The sequence below is a fragment of the Aythya fuligula genome, chromosome 3 (assembly GCF_009819795.1).
Source record: "Aythya fuligula isolate bAytFul2 chromosome 3, bAytFul2.pri, whole genome shotgun sequence".
Classification (NCBI taxonomy): Eukaryota; Metazoa; Chordata; class Aves; order Anseriformes; family Anatidae; genus Aythya; species Aythya fuligula.
Window position 1 is genome coordinate 21,245,838 of NC_045561.1, and position 20,143 is coordinate 21,265,980.

Sequence of the window (20,143 nt, forward strand, 5' to 3'; positions counted from 1 at the left end):
TGAGCTCTTTAATTTGTTTACTTTAATTTCTCTTCCGTGGTAGTTTTGTTTGTGTGTGGGTTCTTGAGGATTTTCTTTAATTCAACCTGTTGTGCAGGGTCCATGCAAAAGCTTTGCTGTCCTTGAGTCCTGTCCTGTATTAAGCAAATCTCTTTGCTAACAATGAGCTGGTGGAAAGGGACCCACTGAGGCTGACAGAGCATATTGGGGAAATCCTGTGCTGCTTGTGTAGCTTCCTACATAGCCTGGAATTTGTGCTGGGAGAGTTAGATGACCTTGTCTCATTGTTCAGCAATAAGAGGGTGAAAGACATACTTTCCCAGTGTGTTTTAATTGAGTTGCCTTTTAGGGTTGGGTGGTTCATCAGCATGCTCCAAATTACTAATTCTACTACTGGTTTGATATGTCATCTGTGTGTATATATGAAAGGTATGAGTTCTGTTCTATGAAGTCTCCAAGTTTCACAGGACAAAAATAAAAATACAAAAGTTTGTTTCTTTGTGCATTATGTAGTGTCAGTGTAATGGGAATTTTCAGAATTCTATCATTGGAGTTGTACTGTGCATAAGACTTCAGCAGTCAATTTTTCTTCAAGATATGTTAGAAATGGGGAATGGTGATGAGTGCTATGGTTTTAATTGGAACAGGCACTTTTCTAATGAATATTCATTGATGAATGCTGAAGTAAGTTATAAGTAGGGTACAGAACTACCACTCCTGAGTTTTTACTCACTTAAGGTAGTGGTTGAGACTACCATCTCTAGAACCTTAATGCTGATGAACGGTATGCAGGTCGGCAAAACTGGTAGGCCGTCAATAACTTTTTGACATGCATTATTCATCAGACATTACAAATACATGGTGATGTTTTTAGGTTTTGTGAATGACCCTGTGCCTTTCTATTTCCATTCGCTACAGTAAAAGGGATACAAAGGGGAAGTAGGTCTCACATGTCCTGTTCTGTTATAAACAGAAATATTTGAGCATATAACCTCAGTTGCTAACCTCAGTCACAAAAGCTGGGTCTGTTGTTAGTGATGGGTATGAAAGCAGAGAAAGTTTACAGTGTCCTTAGCCACTTTCTGATGTTATTTATGCTATATAGTATGGACAGGCTACTTTGCAGGCATAGTAGCTACTTGAACTTAAAACATCAGATGTTAGGAGATGACAAAAAAAAATGAATCTTTTGTTTGGCATCACTGAACATACAATGTGAAAATTTGTCTTAAACTATAATATCCTTCCATCTTCAGGACCTCTCCTTCATTAAATAGATAAGCAATATTGAATTACGGGCACTGCCTTTTACTTGGTTTTCTAGTTGTTCAGTGTGTGGTTCCCATCTTACTCTATGAGCACCTGGTTAAGAGTTAGAACTGTGTTTTTTTTGTTGTTGTTTTTTTTTTTGATTGTTTTTTTTTTTTTTGTTTGTTTGTTTGTTTGTTTTTGGTAGACTTTTGTCCTGATGGTAGTGTATTGTACTGACAGCTTTTTCCACTGTCATGATGGTAATTTTTTCCCAAATGTAAGAAATAACTCTTCTATTTTCTGCATGTCTACTACATAAAGGTGTCTTCTTGTATTGACTTCACTGATGACGTTTCTGAAATAGCATTGTGCTGCTCTTATCTAAAAACACTGATGAAACAGAAGGTGCTCTTTTTTTTAATTGGTTTGATTACTGAGTGACATTTCCATGTTTTCAGGATGGTCAGTGGGGCCTTTTTTCTTTTTTTTTTTTTTTTTTTACTCGCCAAGCATATCCTAGGCCTAGAACTTAGGTTGTGTTATTATTAAAACTAGAACAAAAGTAGTAGAAGTGGAACAATTTCAGTGTTTTACCTATTCAAAGCTCTGGGTTGTTGTTGTTGGTTTTTTTTTTCTTTTTTTTGTGCATGCAACATCTCAGTAGTTAATTAGGGACTAGATTGACTCAATTAACTTAAGATTTCTAGTGATTTTTTTAGTGACTTATGGTAATAAATGTAGACGTCAACCTTACATCAAGCAGATGTGGTAGCAATAGTGTGACAGAAGATCTTTTGTATTTTCTGCAGCCTGTACCCTGAAAAATGAAACTGCAAAAGCAGGAGTCAAATTTTCAGGCCTTCTTCCTTTTCCACAGGTACAAGTACTACAAATTGAGTTTGATGTTGGCTGTCCTCTTCTATAAGTAAAGCCATTGAGGCTATAACCCGTATGCAACAAGGAGATGCTTGTTTGAGAGCTTTTTTAATGGTAACACTCTAAGACTGAAGAGCAGTTTTATACATGTGTGGCAAGCAGGGGAAAGGAAGTCAGAAAGCACTCTCACCTTTTGAGACAGTAGTATGCTGGTGCTCAAGAAAATCTGGTTATGCTTGAATTCTGAAAGAGTTTTTTTTCTTTTGACAGTAAAATAGATCATTGTATAATCCTGTAACTCAGTTTATAAGTGAAAGGAGACTTAATTGCATTATTTTGTCCAAATTTCTGTAAAATCAACAAACGTAGCTTTGTAGAAAATAATTATGGTCTGGTTGCTTTAACACATCTCTTTGTGTATACAAGAATGCTAGGTATTACTGAGGGGTGTGGTGGCTGTTGTTCAAAGATATATCTGTTTGTAAATACTTCAGTATTGACGTAAGTAATGCTAATGACCAACATACTTCTGCAAGGGGAGGTGAGAAAAATACAAGATTATACTCCGTGGAGCACTAATTTGGGATAAGATTTGCAATATAAATTAATCTACCCTAATACGTGTTTACAGTTTTATTCAGCTGTTATTTATTGTTCAAAGATTTTCTAGATTGTTTACTTCTTGGGAGAGAAAGCTGGAGGGTGGAGGAGTACGTGTTGGCATTTTCTTAGTTTGTATAAATGTTCATTTATACTGGACCACATCGAATCCTGAATATACACCAGGAATGTAGGAACAGGGTTGTGGTTTTTTTTTTTGCATGACTTCCATCCCACTCCCCTCTGTTTTTTTTTTTTTGAATATCTGTATTCAAATAAGGTTCTCTGCTCTTCCTTCCAAGTTCTTGAGACACCTTCCCATGTCCACTTGGGTCATATGGGCCAGGAACTATGCAAGCTGTAGCGTGGCTGTGTTTGTTGTCCTTTGTGTAGTACTCTTCCCTGATTTCAGTTGTTTGTCCTGGTTGGAAGGTATCTGTCAGGCCAAGCAACTTTAACAAAGCCATGTGGCTTAGTTGTCTGGCAGTATTACAGAATAATAAATATGGTGATCTGAGGTTCTGTAGTTTCAGTAGTGGACAGTTGTTTAGGTGGGAAGTCTTAGGAGAAGTACAACCACCAAGGTGTTCTTCATCTTTTCTCAGAGTGAAGAATTTAGTTATTAGATACCTGCAGATAGGTTCCAAGATCTGAGTTGCATATTTCTAATAATAAATGTTTTTAATTTTATCAATGATGTGACTCATGTTTCCTAAGAAATGTGAAGCATTTCTAGCTTCCCTCTCTAGGACTCTGCCGGTAATACTACAAATGACTTACATTCTAGTGAAACTGTCCTGGTTCACAAGATTCCTTTTCCTTTTGTTTATTCAGTAGCTGCCAACTTGACATTACTTACATTATTTTCTTTTCGAGCTAGTTAGATTATTTTCTTAACTAAGTTTTTCACATTATAACTGTGACCAGAAAGAATGAATGGATGCAGGTAGCTAGAGCCATGCACAGAAGATGATGTCAAGTTGTTGGTCAGAGAGATAAGCAGTGGTTTTGTTTCAACAGCAGGTTAACCTTTTCCATTTTTTTTCAGCCATAAAAAAATTGTTTTCGAGGTAGCTTTATAAATATCAGCAGCAAAGTGAGGCAGAAGAACATCAGAAACTGTACACACAAGTTTGAAAACTTGTCCCTTTCTGTTGTGTGCAGGCAGGCCCTAATTTTGGCCAGGTCAGAGTGGTGCAACGGGGAATATGATTATAAGGAAAAGTCATGAAAATAATTGAAAATAAATAGTTTAACAGAAGGGAAATTAGTTGCATGTGCAACAAGAGGATTAGTATGCAAGTACCATGTTGGGAAAATGTCTGTGTAGCAGCAGTGGGCTGAAGATAAAAGCAGAACAGAATTTCCTTAGCCTAAGAAAATGTCAGTAACTGAGACACCATCATTTCCCATGGGTCATGGAAATCTCATGGCCAATAAATTACCCTTTTTCAATTCTTACTCTGCTGATTTCTCGCTTTACCTGCTTTCATACAATTGTAGGGTGGCAGACACCATCCCAACTGTGAAATAAAATATCCAGTTTCTCTTCAGCTTGTGCTTGGCCTAATTTGTGTGAATGAGTATCATCCAAGATAACTTCTGCTGTTTCAGCCTCATCTAGTTATTGCTGTAAGCATGCACACACATCTCAACCAGCAGGAGAAATGCTTTTGAGTCACAAAAACAAACAATGAAAGCACCAAAACAAAACAACAACAACAAACCCACCCAGAAGTGCCCTCCCTGCCAAAACCCAACTCAGAGACATTCTCCAAGAAGGCATTACTCAAATTCACTTTGAGTTCATTCAGTTCATTTAGAATTTGCCTTAGAACAGCTCATTACTTTTAAAAGGATTGAAACTATACTATCCCTACTTCTTGACGTGTTCTTGGTGACTACCAGGCTTGCTTACCAGCTTTGATATGAGAACATTTGCTTTAGTTTTCTGAAAAATGTCTGTCAACAGGATATCTAATGCATGAAGTTGGGGGTGGTGGTGGTGAATCTGTTGGAGTTTGTATGGAATAAACGTAGGCCCATACTTTGGGTCTTGGTGATGTCTTCTAATCAGAACCTGAGCAAGTCAGTGTTTCACATGACAAAGTGTATGCATCAGGCTAGTTGTCAGTAATGTTCTGTATAGAGGAAAACAGACTTTTATGTCCATTTCCTTTCTGGATGAAAAAATTACATATGTAGAATGAAAGCTGTCGTCGCTATGAAATCAATTTGAATCTTAAACCAATTAGTAAACTTTTAAATCCAGTGAAAGTATTGAATAGAATAATTCCATGTAAAATTGTGTTTCTTTAATGGTGTTTTTTGTAGATCTGAAATTATTTATAGAAATTTAATATTTTAATCCTACTTATTAAGACGTGTTCATTGCTATAACTTTTATATCAACTGTAGCACTGCTAAGGTGCAAAATAAGTCTTCTGGCAGGGATTGCAATTTTGCATATATCTGCTTAGTATTTCTTCTGAAGCTGTCGTATTGTGCAGTCTGTCGGTTTAGATTTGTTAGCTTCTGATGAATTCATTTACCTGAAGAACCTTTTTATTTTTTGTGCAACAAATTCAAGTACTTAGAAAAAAATAATGCTCAAAGATCAGCCTGATGTGATGTTTTTTTAACTGGCTTTGTGAACAGGGAAGAATATTTGCTAAGGTTCGTTCTAGTGCATTGCATTACATTTTGAACATGAGTGAACTGCATCATATTGCTCGTGTTGTCCCAGAGGAGTGCCTTTGTAGGCATTACAATATACAAACTAAAGTGCTACTCTTTCAGGAGGTGTTCGGTCTGCAGCTTGCATCATCGTGCCCTTTTGCAAAGGTAGCATCTGAATCAACGAGACTAGTCTTGAAACCGAGAGGTGTCCTCTGAGACATCAGACGAGCATAACAGCCACAACACACTTCTCCGTTGAGCCAAGTTTCTGTGTAAGAAGAACTGTAGTGCTAATACGTTTGCAAAATAGCTAAACATTATGCTGAAGACAGTGAGCTTTTGTCCCTGCATTTCAGCATCCTACTGGGATTAGAGAGCGTGCAGCATAGTGAGTGACTTAGACAGTGGGGATATGCTGTTCACTGAAGTAAAACAGTGCAGAGTCGCCAGTGTTTACAGCTTCAAATACAGGGTAGCAGAAATATGTTGCTGCTTTCGGGTTGCTTCTGTCTTCCCTTTGAGCCCCTCGGTTACTCTTGCTCCGTGTCTTCTTTAATTGGTAAAACCAAACTCAAAAATGCTAAAAATGCAAGAGCAGAAACCTCTTAATGCTCTATCTTCTTTCTGGTCTTAAATGTATATATTCAGGGCTGTAAGTTTTTTTCCAGTTGTTTTTAATTATGTGACTCAAGATCATCAAGCAGACTTCAATAAAAAAAAACCTTCCTGCCTTGGCAGGAAAGAGAAGGGAAAGGAAAGATGTCTGTGACCCAGTGTAGGATCGGGCACTTGTGAGGAAACGGAATTTGCTCGCTTCACCTCTGGAGCGTAAGGACTGGGATGTCAGGGTTCCCAGTCTATAATTCTGTTGTAACATTGATGTATGAGACTTCGTAGCAGTAGTAGTACACCTTGTACGTGCACCCACACTTATGTATGTACTCAGGGTAGTTAACTGGGCTTGCCAGCAACCAAAACTATCGGTGCAAAATTCAGTTATTTTTGGTCAATGGAAACTCTAAAAATTGTTACTCCAGGAAGGGCTATAAAATTTATCTGTGTCTGTGTAAAGCTTAAAAATTAGTGTGGCTTTGGTATAGATCTGGTAGTAATTTATGGTCCTAGCTATTACTGGTTATTACATAATTTATAATATGTGGATTTCATTTTTTGGACTTCAGTGCATTATATTTATGTACCCATTGGAATAGAACATTTTATGCTAATGTTAATCCCTATGGTTTATGCTTTTTCTTTTTAACATATGGAACATATGGTTTATGCCGTTCCTTATAAAATTGCTTATCTTGAGTAACTTTTCCCTAATAAACACTCTTTAAGAATGTTGTCTTGCTTCCTTAACAGTTGTTTCGAGAAGTACGAATAATGAAGATACTGAATCATCCCAATATTGGTAGGAGTCCTGCATTTCTGCAGACTTTTTTATTCTTACGCTGTTTATACTTTACTCTTTTGGCTTTATTTTGAGTATACTTCACAGCTATGCTTTTTTTTTTTTCCTTAAAGTTTTTTGAGATAATAGGACAGTAAGTGTTCATTGCCTCACCTACCTCATTGTCCCTGTTTGAAACAAGAGTTTTGATGTGAGGAGATAAGTTGTTCAGTCAAGGGAAACAGCATCACAGAGCACTCTGGTCCACTGAGGGCCCAAATTCCCCTCTTTACACTGAAATCACATGAGTTCCTTAGGTGAAACAAGGAAAGCTCCACTATTTCAGCCTAGGAAAGACTCCTACCGCCTGATATTTCCAGAAAATTAGAATTGCCAAGTATGTAATTTTCCCTTTCTGCTTTAGTTCTTTCACCTGCCCCACAGCTTCAGGGCCTTACTTTGTGATGACAATTCTTCTGGCTGAGGAGGGCTAGACAGTCTTGTTCCAGAGACACTTAATGCTCCTGAATCGGCCAGAGGGCTTGTTGCATACAAGGTATGGACAAGGCATACAAGTTCCTACATGCTAGGCACTCCCCTTTCATCCCTTGAGTCGTTTGTTGCTTTTCCAGCATTCTCAGCTTCTGCTGGTTTTTGTGTTTTTGTGGGGGGTGGTGATGAGGTTGTGTTTGTTTTAAAAGAGTGGTTACTGGTTGGCATCTGAGGAGAGACTGAGAACTCCTAACAGTTCTGGTACCTATTCAGCTTTTAGTTGGTCAGCATCTCAAGTTTCTAACTGGGAGCAGTTTACTAGTGGAACAGAGAAGGCTTGTATGATCTTGCAGAAGTCTGTCAAATTAAACACTAATTCCAGCATGAACTTGTTTGTATAGTGTGCATAAACTTCTGAGGAAATTGTAAATTAATATGCTTTATTATCAACCCTGAAATTAATTTTGCTTTTTTTTTTTTTTTTTTCCCTCAAAAGAATGCTAACCTAAAGGTTATAAAGTTTTCTTATAGTGCAGTGTTCTCACTGGCAATAAATTATACTCACTTCATGAATAAGGCTTTTTTGTTTGTTTGCATTGTGCGTTTACTCCCTGCTGCAATCTCTCTCTCATTCATTTTTCTTGCAGTAAAATTATTTGAAGTTATTGAAACAGAAAAGACATTGTATTTGGTAATGGAATATGCCAGTGGGGGTAAGTGGATTCTTAATTCTGCTTTAAGGATAAACTGAAATACAGAAAGCCATGCCGGTTGCATGCCTAGGAACAATTTAAGGATTTTATGATTAATGGGCTATTCCAGTTTGCCCTTCACAACGATCCTAGCAGACCTCCCAGGGCAAAATCTTTTTTGCTTGCATAATGTTCTGTAAAGCAGCCTGTTAGTTTTGTGCTTAAGGGTAGTTACTGATCTGAGGTTTACTGCAGAAAACTTGGTGCCTATTCTGGGTGAAAACTTGACTTGGTACTGATGTGCTATATTTAGGCAAGCAGTAGTCCTCATTTTACCTTGAAAATGCATGCTAAAGCATTTGGAGAGGCAGGTCCAGGGGATGGAAATAAGGAACGAGAGAAAGGGATCATAGATAGCATTATGGACAGTGGGTGCATGCTTGGGAAGCTGCTTATCATCTGAATGGGAATTGTTTGAATGTGCGGAGGGAGTCCAGCACAAGACTAGTGACATTAGGAAAAGCTGTGTTGGTCACATAGTGCAAAGATGAGGATCTGAAAGGAATTTGAGCAGCTTTATTGGAAAGAGAACAATGAGGAAGAAAAAAAGGAAGTAATATGTACACTGTGAAGTGAGATGGCTAGAGACAGGTGAAACAAATCTGATATATAAGAAGTGATTTGTTTCCTGGATTATTTTATATCTGACAAATATTTTTCATGATCACTTTTTTATGTTTTGCAGTGTTTTTAAAATAAATTAATTTTGAAAAGTTGAGGAAGTTTTAGTATGAAATTTTCAATTTTTGTATTTCTTGACTCATACATGTGTGAAAAAAGCAAATGAATGCAAACAGTAAAAAGGATTTTTTTCCTGGCTGCTTCCATTTCTCTCCTCTCTGGAAAAGGGAAGGGTTTGTTTTCAAGCATTGCTTGATTGTGCTTGACAGTCAAAAATAAAACCCGAGCACTAGAACTGATGTTTTGTCCTTCTCATGTTTAGGAGAAGTGTTTGACTACTTAGTTGCACATGGAAGAATGAAAGAGAAAGAGGCTCGTGCAAAATTCAGGCAGGTATGAAATTAACATTCACTCTTTCTTTTGTTTCTATTTATGGTATTTTTAGATAGACATGAGTGTGTGCGTACTTCTTTTGCTTAAAGAGACGTTCATTGTTGTGGTAATGTTTATTAAAGCTGGAGTGGAAAAAATCCCTGAAGAGAAAAAATATCTGCTTCCTACGTAGTATCTAAAAATAGTAATAGACTGTTTTACATTCTTTTTAGTGGATGTTCCTAGGAGCCACATCTTTTATTGTGACTCATTTGAGGCTTTAATTCTTTTCTGAATATTTTAGTATTTAACAGACACTTTATCTAGAGGTGTTGATATTATTGCACGTATATTGCTGTATTATGTCACATTGTTTTGTATGACAGATATTCCATAACAAGGTTTTAGATTCTTACTTCCAAACGTTCTCATCCTAATCTTTTTTCTTGAACTGTTTTTAGTGATTAAAACACTTTTTGTGAAAAGCTTTAAGAAAGAAACAAACAAAATTTGGTATTTTTCAGAATTAACGTATATGGTTTACATGTAAAGAACCTGCTTTTAACTTGCTGTTTCAGACTTGTTTATATTATACATGTGTAAATATATATATATATGTACACATATATGTATGCAAAAGATATGTATGAAAATGTGTAACAAACTATTTTGCTAACAGTTTAATGCACAGGTATGCTGCTATTTTGGAGTACAAAATGTAAGGTGGAATATACATCTCTCGTATTTCAGAAAAGAGAATTTTGATTTCCCTTTATAGCTATTGGTATGGTGTGATCAGCGTTTAAAATAGATGTTTTTCTTGTTACTTTGACGAGTATATATGGAACTTTTTAATAACAAGATGAGCTGCTCTTAGGGATTTTCTAGTCTTTATATTTGAACTGTAAAGAAACTTTATGTATTAACTTTATTATGTTTTGCTGAATCATATCAGGAGCTAAAATTACTTGCTGATACTTAAAAACTGATGCTGAGGTTGAGCTAAAATATTTCACTGATCATCTTGTTTCAGATTGTATCTGCTGTGCAGTACTGTCATCAGAAATGCATAGTTCATCGTGATCTTAAGGTAGGCTGTTATTCATTCTTAGTTTTACTGATTGACAGTGTAGACTTAATTTCATCCTATATGCTTCTCCTTGCCATAGACTCTGAACATGTGAATGTTCTATCGCTTGTTTGTGTTTTATTCCTGATTTTCTAAAGCACAAATGTAATGTAGTTTGCCTGCTGAAACAGGCAATACAAGAATAGAACATGTGTTACTTTCATCCCAGTTTTGGCTCTAGGAGAAAAACGTGTTCTCTAAAGTATTATACCTGCTGGCGTAGATATCTACACATTGAAGCTGCAGAATTTCAATGACAGCAGTCAACACCACTTAATTAAAATATTTTCAATTAAAAAATATATCGCAAGATATGTAGACCATACATTTCTTAGTGATTAATAAGAAATATATTAGGTTTTTAATCAAAATCAATTTGAACTTCTGGTTTATACTTTATTGCTTAATTCAGGCCAAAAAATAAATTGAAGGTAAACCAAAATTACTGCTACTGCATGTGCAACCTAAGCCTTTAGTCTGAAGTTGTCTTCATGCCAAACTTAGATATGATAGGACTTGGACACAAGATCTTCGCCCATTTAAAAGTTTGTTTGTACTCTTGCTTTAATGACTCTGTGTTTAAAAAGAAAACACTGGTATAGTTGGTTTTTGTTTTTTTGTTTGTTTTTGCTAATAAATCTAAATATTTGTGAAAAGCTGAGCTTGAGTTATTCCTAAGTTTTTATTTCACCAGTGTATTTTCTCTAAATTCCTTACAGTACACTGCAGCATGCTTTCAACCTCTTTCTTACAAATCTCTTGTTGAGTTGTCTTCTTCTGCATGTGCATATGGTGCTGGGTAATGCATCGCTTTCTGCTGAGTCCTCCTTTCCCGGGACTGTTAGTATGTGGCATTGGAGGTACTATTGAATGGCCAGTGCTTCTAAGTGAGAATGGAAGGAAAGGGATGGATCTTATTAAAAGTGTTTTTTTTTTTTTTTTTAATTAATTAAAAAACATCAAAGTTTTTAATTAATTAAAAAAAAAAAAAAAAGTACTCTTCTTGCATGGGGGTTTAGCATCTGCAAATATTTTGTCAGCTCTCTGGAGCTTGCTGCCACCATTGCTTTTGGGCTTTCTAGAAGACTGTACTTGGAGATGTGTTGGTTGAGCTGAAGAAGCCCCTTTTCGCTGGCGATCTCTTACTACTTGTGACTGTGGGTAGGAGGGAGGAACCGGCCATCTCCTCGCCCTTATGTGGCACTTGTTTGTTCTGCCCAGCTATGTAATTAACTCTTGCTGCATTTATTTAGCATCCTGCATCTTGCTCTTTCTCATAGAGCCCGTTACAGCTTCCACTCTTCATTCATTTCTTAGTTGCACAGCACGCATACGCTTCTCTGCAGAGCTCACAAGACTATAGAAAACTGCTCTGCAGTATTCACATGATATCCCGTTTACCATCTGTCCTAAGTGCCCTGCTGCTGGTCTTCCTTGTTGCAGAGCAGGCAGGCAGACTCCAAAATAATTTCTTTGTTTGCTTTCCTCTCTCCACTTTCTCTTGGATGGAGTTATGCTAGACTCATTTGAAAAGTTCAGCGCTAGGTGTGATTAAGAGCTAGTCAGCCTAGCCAACGGAAAATACATTATCCAGAGTAAAAGAACTACACGTATGGTTTTGAGGATGTGCTCTCACTTCCTCTCTCCTTTCCAAACATTGTGTGTCATGTCTGTCTCACTTAAAACTCTTTGCATAGAGCTGGAGAGAAGGAGGAGGCAACTTTAAAGTTATCTGCTTCTGTTGCTTTTCTCCAAGTTACAAGCATGATTGACCAGTTTACTTCATTAGCACCGTCATGACTGAGGTCTAGTACCATGCTGGAGATTTGATAAGCTTTTTTTTTCGTTTTTATAAGAGAAGGGGTAAACTCTAATAAATGTAAGTTACTTCAGACTAAAGTGGGAAGAAGCATAAGAAAATCTGCAATTTTGTCCAGCCTATTCCGGCAGAAGAGGAGTGCAAGGCCCCTTGCTACTTAACCTGTCTCCCTTCAATTTGTTTCAGTGATCCTAAACAGCTTGCGTAGAAAGTGCTATAAATGAACCCAGCTTTGCTCGTACTGTGACGGACAAAGCTTATTGTGCCCTTTCTGTGTTAACGCTTTTGCTCTGAACATGTAACCAACAAGAGCATAGTCTTGTTATTTGGCATATTAATAAGGGTTCTTTTTGGCTGGTTGTTTTTGATGTTTTTGTTTAAGAAAGAAACCTAAAAGTGCAGGGTGTTTGAGTAACAGACTACTGTTGAACTAGGAGGGCTATTGTAATCGCAGAGCAGCTGCACTGACAGTAATGTTTTCACCACAAGGAAAATGAAGTCTTTGTGCAGTAATGTAGAAGGCTGTCAAATCTGGAAAATAGCTCTGTGGGTCTGTCTGCAGGCATATCAGCTGGAACCAGCTGAGATTACAGGTCATGAATTGGGAAAATAAAATATTTTTTAGGAAAGTTGGTTGGAATTTAACCTTTTACAGGAATAAAATATAACTTGTTCTGTTTCATGTCTACTGGCTTGATATGCTGGTTGTTGATTCTCCTTTCCTTTTTATTTTTAGTAAAGTAAGCAACAAATTGTCTGCTGCTTCAGTGATCCTAAACTAAGATATTTGCGGAATTTGTTTTCTTGTCTTTGTTTTGTTTGTTTGTTTTTCCCTTCTCTGAGTAGAATGAAAGAACAGTTTTCCATCTGTTTCAAAGAGGGCTCAACTCTGAACACAATATCCAATGAGAGACTTCCGTGTTTGCTATAAAGCTGATGTTTGCCAATTAAGAGAATCCTGCACTTTGGCTAATGTCTGTCCTCCTATTGAAAGAGAAGGATTCTTGCACTTCTCAGTTACTGAGAAGTAATTGTGCTGTTGATATGTACATCTGGAGCCTGGACACGTCAGGAGCCTGGATACAGTTAGATGAACAAACATTATCCAGTTCTGCTGTGCACGTTGCATTCTTGTATCTTAAGAAATGCACTTTATTCTTTTCCAGTAAAGTATTAGTACGTCTCTAACCACGCTCTTTTTTATCTTCTGATGTTAAGTATAAGATGCGGTTCACTGATTGTCCAGGTTCTTGAGTGATTGCATAGATGTATATGTGATGCATTCCATGCACATGGTGGTTGCTGAATAGCCATTAATATGACGAGATGTATAATACATGAATTTTTCATATGCAATGTAATAGAGTATTAAATACCTTGGTGATGTTATTGCTAAAGCAAATGCTAGCAATAAAGGAGGGAGAATTTTTTTGGCACAGGATGCTAAGTTAAGGCATGTGGTGTGAAGTGTTTCATCTTGCAAGCAGAAGAGATCTTCTTTTAAATGCCTTTTATCATTTATCCCACCAAAATGGAAGAGATCTGAAATTTAGTACATGCTTCTTGGTGTCAGAAGTTGGCATGAACCTTTCAAAAGCTGAAATTGCTGTTCTGAGATGTCTAGATGCTTCAGTCTTAAACTGAACAGTTCTATTTTCCTGGGTAAATATAGTCAATTTTCAGTCTTAGCCGTGTATTAAGGAGGATTAGTTCCTTTCTTTCTGCAGGAAAGATACAGAAAATGAAACACTTTTGCATTTATTGATTAAATGATGTACTGTAGTGTATTGATCTTATACATAGCTTGTCCTTTTCCTCTTTCATTTTCCTTTTAGGCAGAAAACCTTCTACTTGATGCAGATATGAACATTAAGATTGCAGACTTTGGTTTTAGTAATGAATTTACAGTTGGTAATAAACTGGACACATTTTGTGGAAGCCCGCCTTATGCTGCTCCTGAACTTTTCCAAGGAAAGAAATACGATGGTCCTGAAGTGGACGTATGGAGCCTTGGGGTGATTTTGTACACACTAGTAAGCGGATCATTGCCGTTTGATGGTCAGAACCTAAAGGTAGGGTTACAATATGAAATCTTGACTTTTATTGTCTTTAAAATCTTCAATATCGTTTATAAGTTCATCTTTTAAAACTTTATTTTACAGGAATTGAGGGAGCGAGTACTGAGGGGGAAGTACCGTATTCCGTTCTATATGTCCACAGACTGTGAAAATCTACTTAAGAAGCTACTAGTACTGAATCCAATAAAACGAGGCAGCTTGGAAGTAAGTAATTTCGTCTTTAAGAAAAAAAGGTTTTGAAATTTAATAATGAGCAAAATGCAGTAATTGCTTAATGTTTCTATATTTACTCATGATCGGTATTTCCTGTTTTAAGGGCTGAAAGTTTTGTTTGTGTTAACAAAACAAACAAACAAACACAAAACTTAGGAAACATCCCAGAAACAATGCAGCTTGAATATAAAGGTGTCAATTAAGGTATCTTTATTGCAGCTGACTAAAGACTGTCATTTCAGAGTGTTTCAAAGCGCAAAGTGCTCACGCTTGTTTGGATCAGATAATAGACTCGAAATGTGGGGAAAACAGGACAAGATTGTAAATATCTTTATCTTTGAGGAGTTTTTCAGAAACAGAAAAATAGCACCCAGCTGTACCATAAGCATTTCTGAGAATAACACCTACTTACCATAGAGATGAAAGTAGAGCAGGAGATAAACAGAATGCTTTTAAAATAGTATTTGCATGAGTTAATCACCAGTGACCTTTGTTTCTTCTTTCTGAGTACAGTTGTGCAGCAGTGGATAGTGTTCCAGAGATTAAATCCCATTTAAGCAGCTTTATATTTGTTTTGGTGTGACTTCTGCTTCCTGGCATGGATGCTACCTACCTGTTCAAGGAAGCATGCATTTACTGAGCTCTGTCTGCATGCAACTTTGAAGCTGACAACTCTTTTGTGACTTGATATAAATAGTTTTAAATTGAAAATAATCTGTATTGAAGAGAGTAGAGTTATGACGTCTGTTTGATGGATATTTATTAATTATGCTGTACTTATTACCGTCTAGAGGACAGAGTGATAAGAGTTAGATCACTGCAAGATGGTGAAATATTTTATTTTTTTTCCCCATGTTGTTTTTCAGTTTTAGGAAAGAAATTTTCTTTTTCTCAAACTTCTCTGGACTTTCAGCTGTTTTTCTTCGGCTCTAATTTCACGTTCATTCTGGATACTATGGTGTCTTCCAATTCTTTTAAATTTCCCTTTTATCCCTGGAGAGAGGTGTTACACAGCAGCCTTACATGAAACTATAGTTGTCAGATTGTATGGAAGAGAGTAAGTAAATATTATGTGGCTCAAGGGTATCTTGAGTCAGCACTGGAAGTAGTGATGATAATTGTCAGTACACTAATGCAAGGGAAAGAGATATCACAAACTTGTTTTAAATGAGTGCTCATGAACTCACATTTGTTAAAGTAGAAAGCTATGGTACATGGTTTAGAAAGAAATGGTTATTCCTTCTGTATAAGCACTTTTAAAAATACATAGAATGTATTATATATATTTATTTGAAACTTTTGAGATAGAACAGGCAAGATTTTTATTAGCCTTGAAAGTCAAGGAAATCTTCATCAATGACATCTAGTTGGATGGAATACGGTTTGGTTTGATGATAGTCAGATCTTTAAATACCCTGACCAAGGCTGCTGTTCTGTAATCAGCTAACTAGAAGCCAAGTTGAACTTACATAGATGTAATATTGATCCCAGAATGGGATCATTTGTGTAATTTCCAAATGCTTGCTTGTAAGAACCTGTTTGAACAGTTGCACAATAACTCGGAATGTCTGTGAAATCTTGTGTTTCAAAGACAGAAGATAGCAAGAAGATAATGTTTAAGAAATGTAAACCTAGAGTAGCTTACACTGAACTGTAGAACCATATACCTGAGACATGAAATACAGTAAATGGGAATTGCTGGGTTTGCCTACTCAAGAAGGATGAAGAAAAGGAAGTAGGATTTGAGCAGTGTGATTTGTCATCCAAAAATCCCATTGTGCTTCACTCTAGATTTAATTAACAGTATTTAAAAACAAATAAAAATTGCCAATCGTGTAGTATTACTCTGGGAGCTTATCATGTTGCCACAAGGCTACAAGTAAATAACAGAATCTATTGTCAAGTAAGCTCGTGATATATGTACCAGAAATGCAATATAGCAATAAACATTCACAGTCCCTTCCCTCTGGCCCCCTCAAAAGCCCCCAAATCAGTTCTGTGGCAGAACTTTGAACAAATCTTTGTCATCTTGTAAGCAAAACGCTAACTGGCTCCAGTACAAAGTTTTGTATTGTACTTGTAAGGATACAGCTATTTGGGTCTGTAATTTGGCAGCAGCACTGCATACAAAGAATTTGGTTATATCAGTGGAAAATTGAGTCTTTCTCTCTTTGTGAGAGATAACTTAATTCGGTGTTTGCGAGGCATATTTGGAGCCTGTGGGAAACTTGACTTGTTGGCACTTGTTTCTCTCTTCTGTCAGTCTGGTGAGTGATATTAGCATCCGTCCCTGAAGAGACATGTATGCCTGTTGCTGTAGGAGGAAAATTGTTTTTAGCTGTGTGGTTTTTTTTTGGTTTTTTTTTTTTTTTTTAAGAAAAAAAAAAAAGATGAATATGTTCTTAAGGAGAAATTGTAGTGGTGGTTAGATGTTCCAGCTGCTCAATGTTGCAGGCATACAAAAGGTCCAGGCCACAGTAGGAAATTTTCCAAGGAATGCAGGAGAAATTTTTAAAGTAAATATCTGCGTGGCACAGAGAGAGTTAAGAGGCATTTTCCCCACAGGCTGAACTGTGAAAGTCTTTAGTTCAAGTGCAGTGAGAAGATGCATAAGAAAAACACGAGCAGTTGGGATCAGGGTCTTGAAATGAATGACTCTGGGAAGCGTAGGCGTGCTTCTGAAATAGTCCTTAGTTTCTAAAATCTCAAAATCTCACTTTGTTATTACTTGAAGAAATTATTTATTGTGATATAGTTTGTATTGTAGTAATGTCCAGAGGCCTTAACCACGATTAGGGCATAAGTGTGTCAGTCTCTAAACTAGGCAAGATTAAGGGACCAATGGAAGTGAAATGAACAAAATGAAAGACTTGTGTTTGTTGGAAGTGCAGTCTTCTCATCGTTTTTTCTGATGTTTCAGCTGGTTGCTTCTGTTTTAAATGGTAAACAAACAGTATAGAGAATGAATTAATGGGGAAAAAAAAAAAAAAAAAGAATGTGAAAGATCAAAGGAGAGACTGTAAGATGTTAAGGGGGAAAAGGTGGGAGGGAAAGAGCAGCACTCAAATTATTATGAATTTCAAGTTATCTTATTTCTCATTGTCTAGCACAGTTTTAATTGGGTACAGTAAATGGCATATTGAACCGATGCTTATTTCTTTACTTAGCAAATTATGAAGGATCGGTGGATGAATGTTGGCCACGAAGAAGAAGAGTTAAAGCCATATACTGAGCCTGAACCAGACTTCAATGACACCAAGAGAATAGGTAAGACTTCATCAAGGATGTTATGCATGGCTTACATAGGCAATTTTATCTTGTAAGTCAAGCTAAATTCTTATACAGAATTTCAGATACAAGCTCATCATACAAGTAATATGTTTTCTTTTTATTTAAATGATAAACTTTATTATAACGCCTTCCTTATAGCTAGTCTTGTGACTGAGCTGACATGAATTTATATGCTCAGGAAAGAACAAATAAGATTACAGAATTCAAAAGGCAAAAGCAAACAGGCTCTTTTATGAGGGCAACAATTTTTTATCTGCCATGGTCAGAGAAAGATACTTTGGCACTATAGCTGTCATGGTTTCTATTTGCCAGTGCTTTATTTGTTGAATTACATTTAATAATGTTGAGATTTTTCAAGAAGCAGAAAAAAAAAACAAAAAACAAGGAGTTGTAACTTTTTTGATTTTGCACAGCAAAGATGCTCAATGATTTGAATTTTAGTTACCTTTTACGTCATAAGTTTGTTGATTTACTGTTTGTTTATTTTTAATGTTCTTAAAACTGAAATGTAATCCCAAATGCATAATTCTGCTAATGTCCCTAACTCTCTTTCTAGACATTATGGTCACTATGGGTTTTTCAAGAGAAGAAATCCATGAATCTTTAGTAAATCAAAAGTACGATGAAGTCATGGCTACTTACTTGCTTCTGGGTAGAAAACCACCTGAAGTAAGTGCTTGCATTTTGCATCTTAGCCTTAAAATATGTCTGGTTTGAATATTCTGATTGTCAATTATTTCATCAACTATTGTGGAAAAATATATATAAAAATAGTAATTTGGCATTGGTAACTTCAGTAATTTGTTTACCTTGTTTTTAATATCCTCTTGGATATCTAGTTAGTTCCCATCTGAAGGAACATAGTATAGTCTGAACATAGTATCTTGGCATTTGCTTTTAAACATGTTGAACTGCTTTTTAAGGAAGTTAGCTGTTAATCTGGAGTGGTGTGACTTTTAAGTGCTGAGCCTTCCTGTTATGTCATAGTTTACAGTTAAAATCTGAAATAGTTAAGAATATGACTAAATCACTTATTTTTCTAAGTTGTGTCATCCTTTTTTCTCAGAAATGTACTCATCCTTTCTCACTTTTTTATATATATATATATATATATATTGCAACAGTATATAATTTCATTATAGCAATTAATACATAAGCGATAGAAAATCATTTGGCTTTTTGGAACTAGAGGTATCTGCAGATCTTTTTGGACCACAGGTATATTCAAGGAATCCAAGCTGAGACCAAGGGTTTCTTTTTTTTGAAGGATTTTTCTTTCTGCTGCTTCATTGACCTTCCTTCATTTCTAAGATAGTGTAGTTATGATATGAGTACGTTTTTCCCACAACATCTGTGAACCGGAATTCCCTTGTGATAGCAGAGCATGGGGAGAATAGGTCTAAAATGATTTTAACTTTAACTGCGTGGAAGAAGAGATTTCTTTTCCACTGCTCTTACAATTTATACTTCTTAGGTATCATCAAACCAGCACCTGAGTTATGTACCCTATAAAGACATTTCAAAGGCTATAAAGAATCCCTGGATCGATAATACTGGCTTTTTTAGACGCTGTGACTCAGTCCTACAAATTCTCTTTGAACTTATTAAAAAAAAAAAGTGGGGGGGGAGGGCAGGGAGAGCAATACTTTGGCTTAAGTTTTGAAGCAACACAACTTTTGCTACTGTCAAGATTCTTCTAATTATTTATTTAGACCATTTATTAACTTAGCTTTAGATACGTTTTCTAAAATACACAAAACACTGAAGTGATGAAATTCATCTTGAAGAAAGCTGAACTCCAAATACAATTTTAAATTTAAAAGATAGCATTTTTGATTGGAACTCTTCAACTTATTATGCTGTAAAAGTACTGGTAACGATGAATTCTGTTTATGCTTTGAAAAAATGTTTTTGTCGTAGTTTGAAGGAGGTGATTCCCTCTCCAGCAGCAACTTGGGTCAAAGGTCTCGTCCCAGCAGTGACCTCAACAACAGTTCTGTGCAGTCTCCTGCTCACTTGAAGGTCCAACGGAGCATATCGACTAATCAGAAACAACGGCGGTTCAGTGATCATGGTGGGGATGACATTCCAACAAGTAAAGTAACATACACAATTTAAGTCTGAATGTGCAGTGTTTTGTGAACCTGGCAGGTCCACCACTCTGTGCATTTGTTGTCTTCTTGTCATGCTCCGCTGTGATGCTTTTATCTGTATGAACGTTTCTATGGTAAATCTAGGTCAATGTAATTTATGGATTTAGTTTTTTTGGATTTGTAATTCGGTTGACTCACTAAATAAGAGTTTGAGGATGTTTCCTGTTTAGTAGGTAGTGGCAAAATACTGATCTGAACCAACTCAAACTTGAAAACCACTATGTTTAGCAGTACATTTGGAGTTTGTTTGTTACTCAAGACAACAATTTGACCAAGTGTTCAGGAAGCATTTTCAGATGAAAGTGGTTACATCAAAAGTGAGTGCATTATATATAAAACATTAAATGAAAATTTTCTTTCTCATAGAGAGAACTGTCAGATACTAGAAACATTTTAAAATTGTTTGGCCCTTCTTTTTGCCTAA

The 20,143-nt window shown here is 36.3% G+C and overlaps 1 protein-coding gene across 4 annotated transcripts in view; it reads left to right on the plus strand.

Moving 5' to 3' along the window:
* Positions 1-20,143, plus strand: part of MARK1 (microtubule affinity regulating kinase 1) — a 55,461-nt gene that overhangs the window by 22,252 nt on the left and 13,066 nt on the right. For all 4 annotated transcript variants that reach the window (XM_032184074.1, XM_032184076.1, XM_032184075.1 and 1 more), the window contains exons 4-12: positions 6,772-6,820; positions 7,939-8,004; positions 8,987-9,057; positions 10,070-10,126; positions 13,820-14,056; positions 14,147-14,266; positions 17,443-17,542; positions 18,123-18,235; positions 19,487-19,640. In XM_032184074.1, coding sequence (XP_032039965.1) covers positions 6,772-6,820; positions 7,939-8,004; positions 8,987-9,057; positions 10,070-10,126; positions 13,820-14,056; positions 14,147-14,266; positions 17,443-17,542; positions 18,123-18,235; positions 19,487-19,640 — 967 coding nt within the window. The remainder of the gene's footprint in view (positions 1-6,771; positions 6,821-7,938; positions 8,005-8,986; positions 9,058-10,069; positions 10,127-13,819; positions 14,057-14,146; positions 14,267-17,442; positions 17,543-18,122; positions 18,236-19,486; positions 19,641-20,143) is intronic.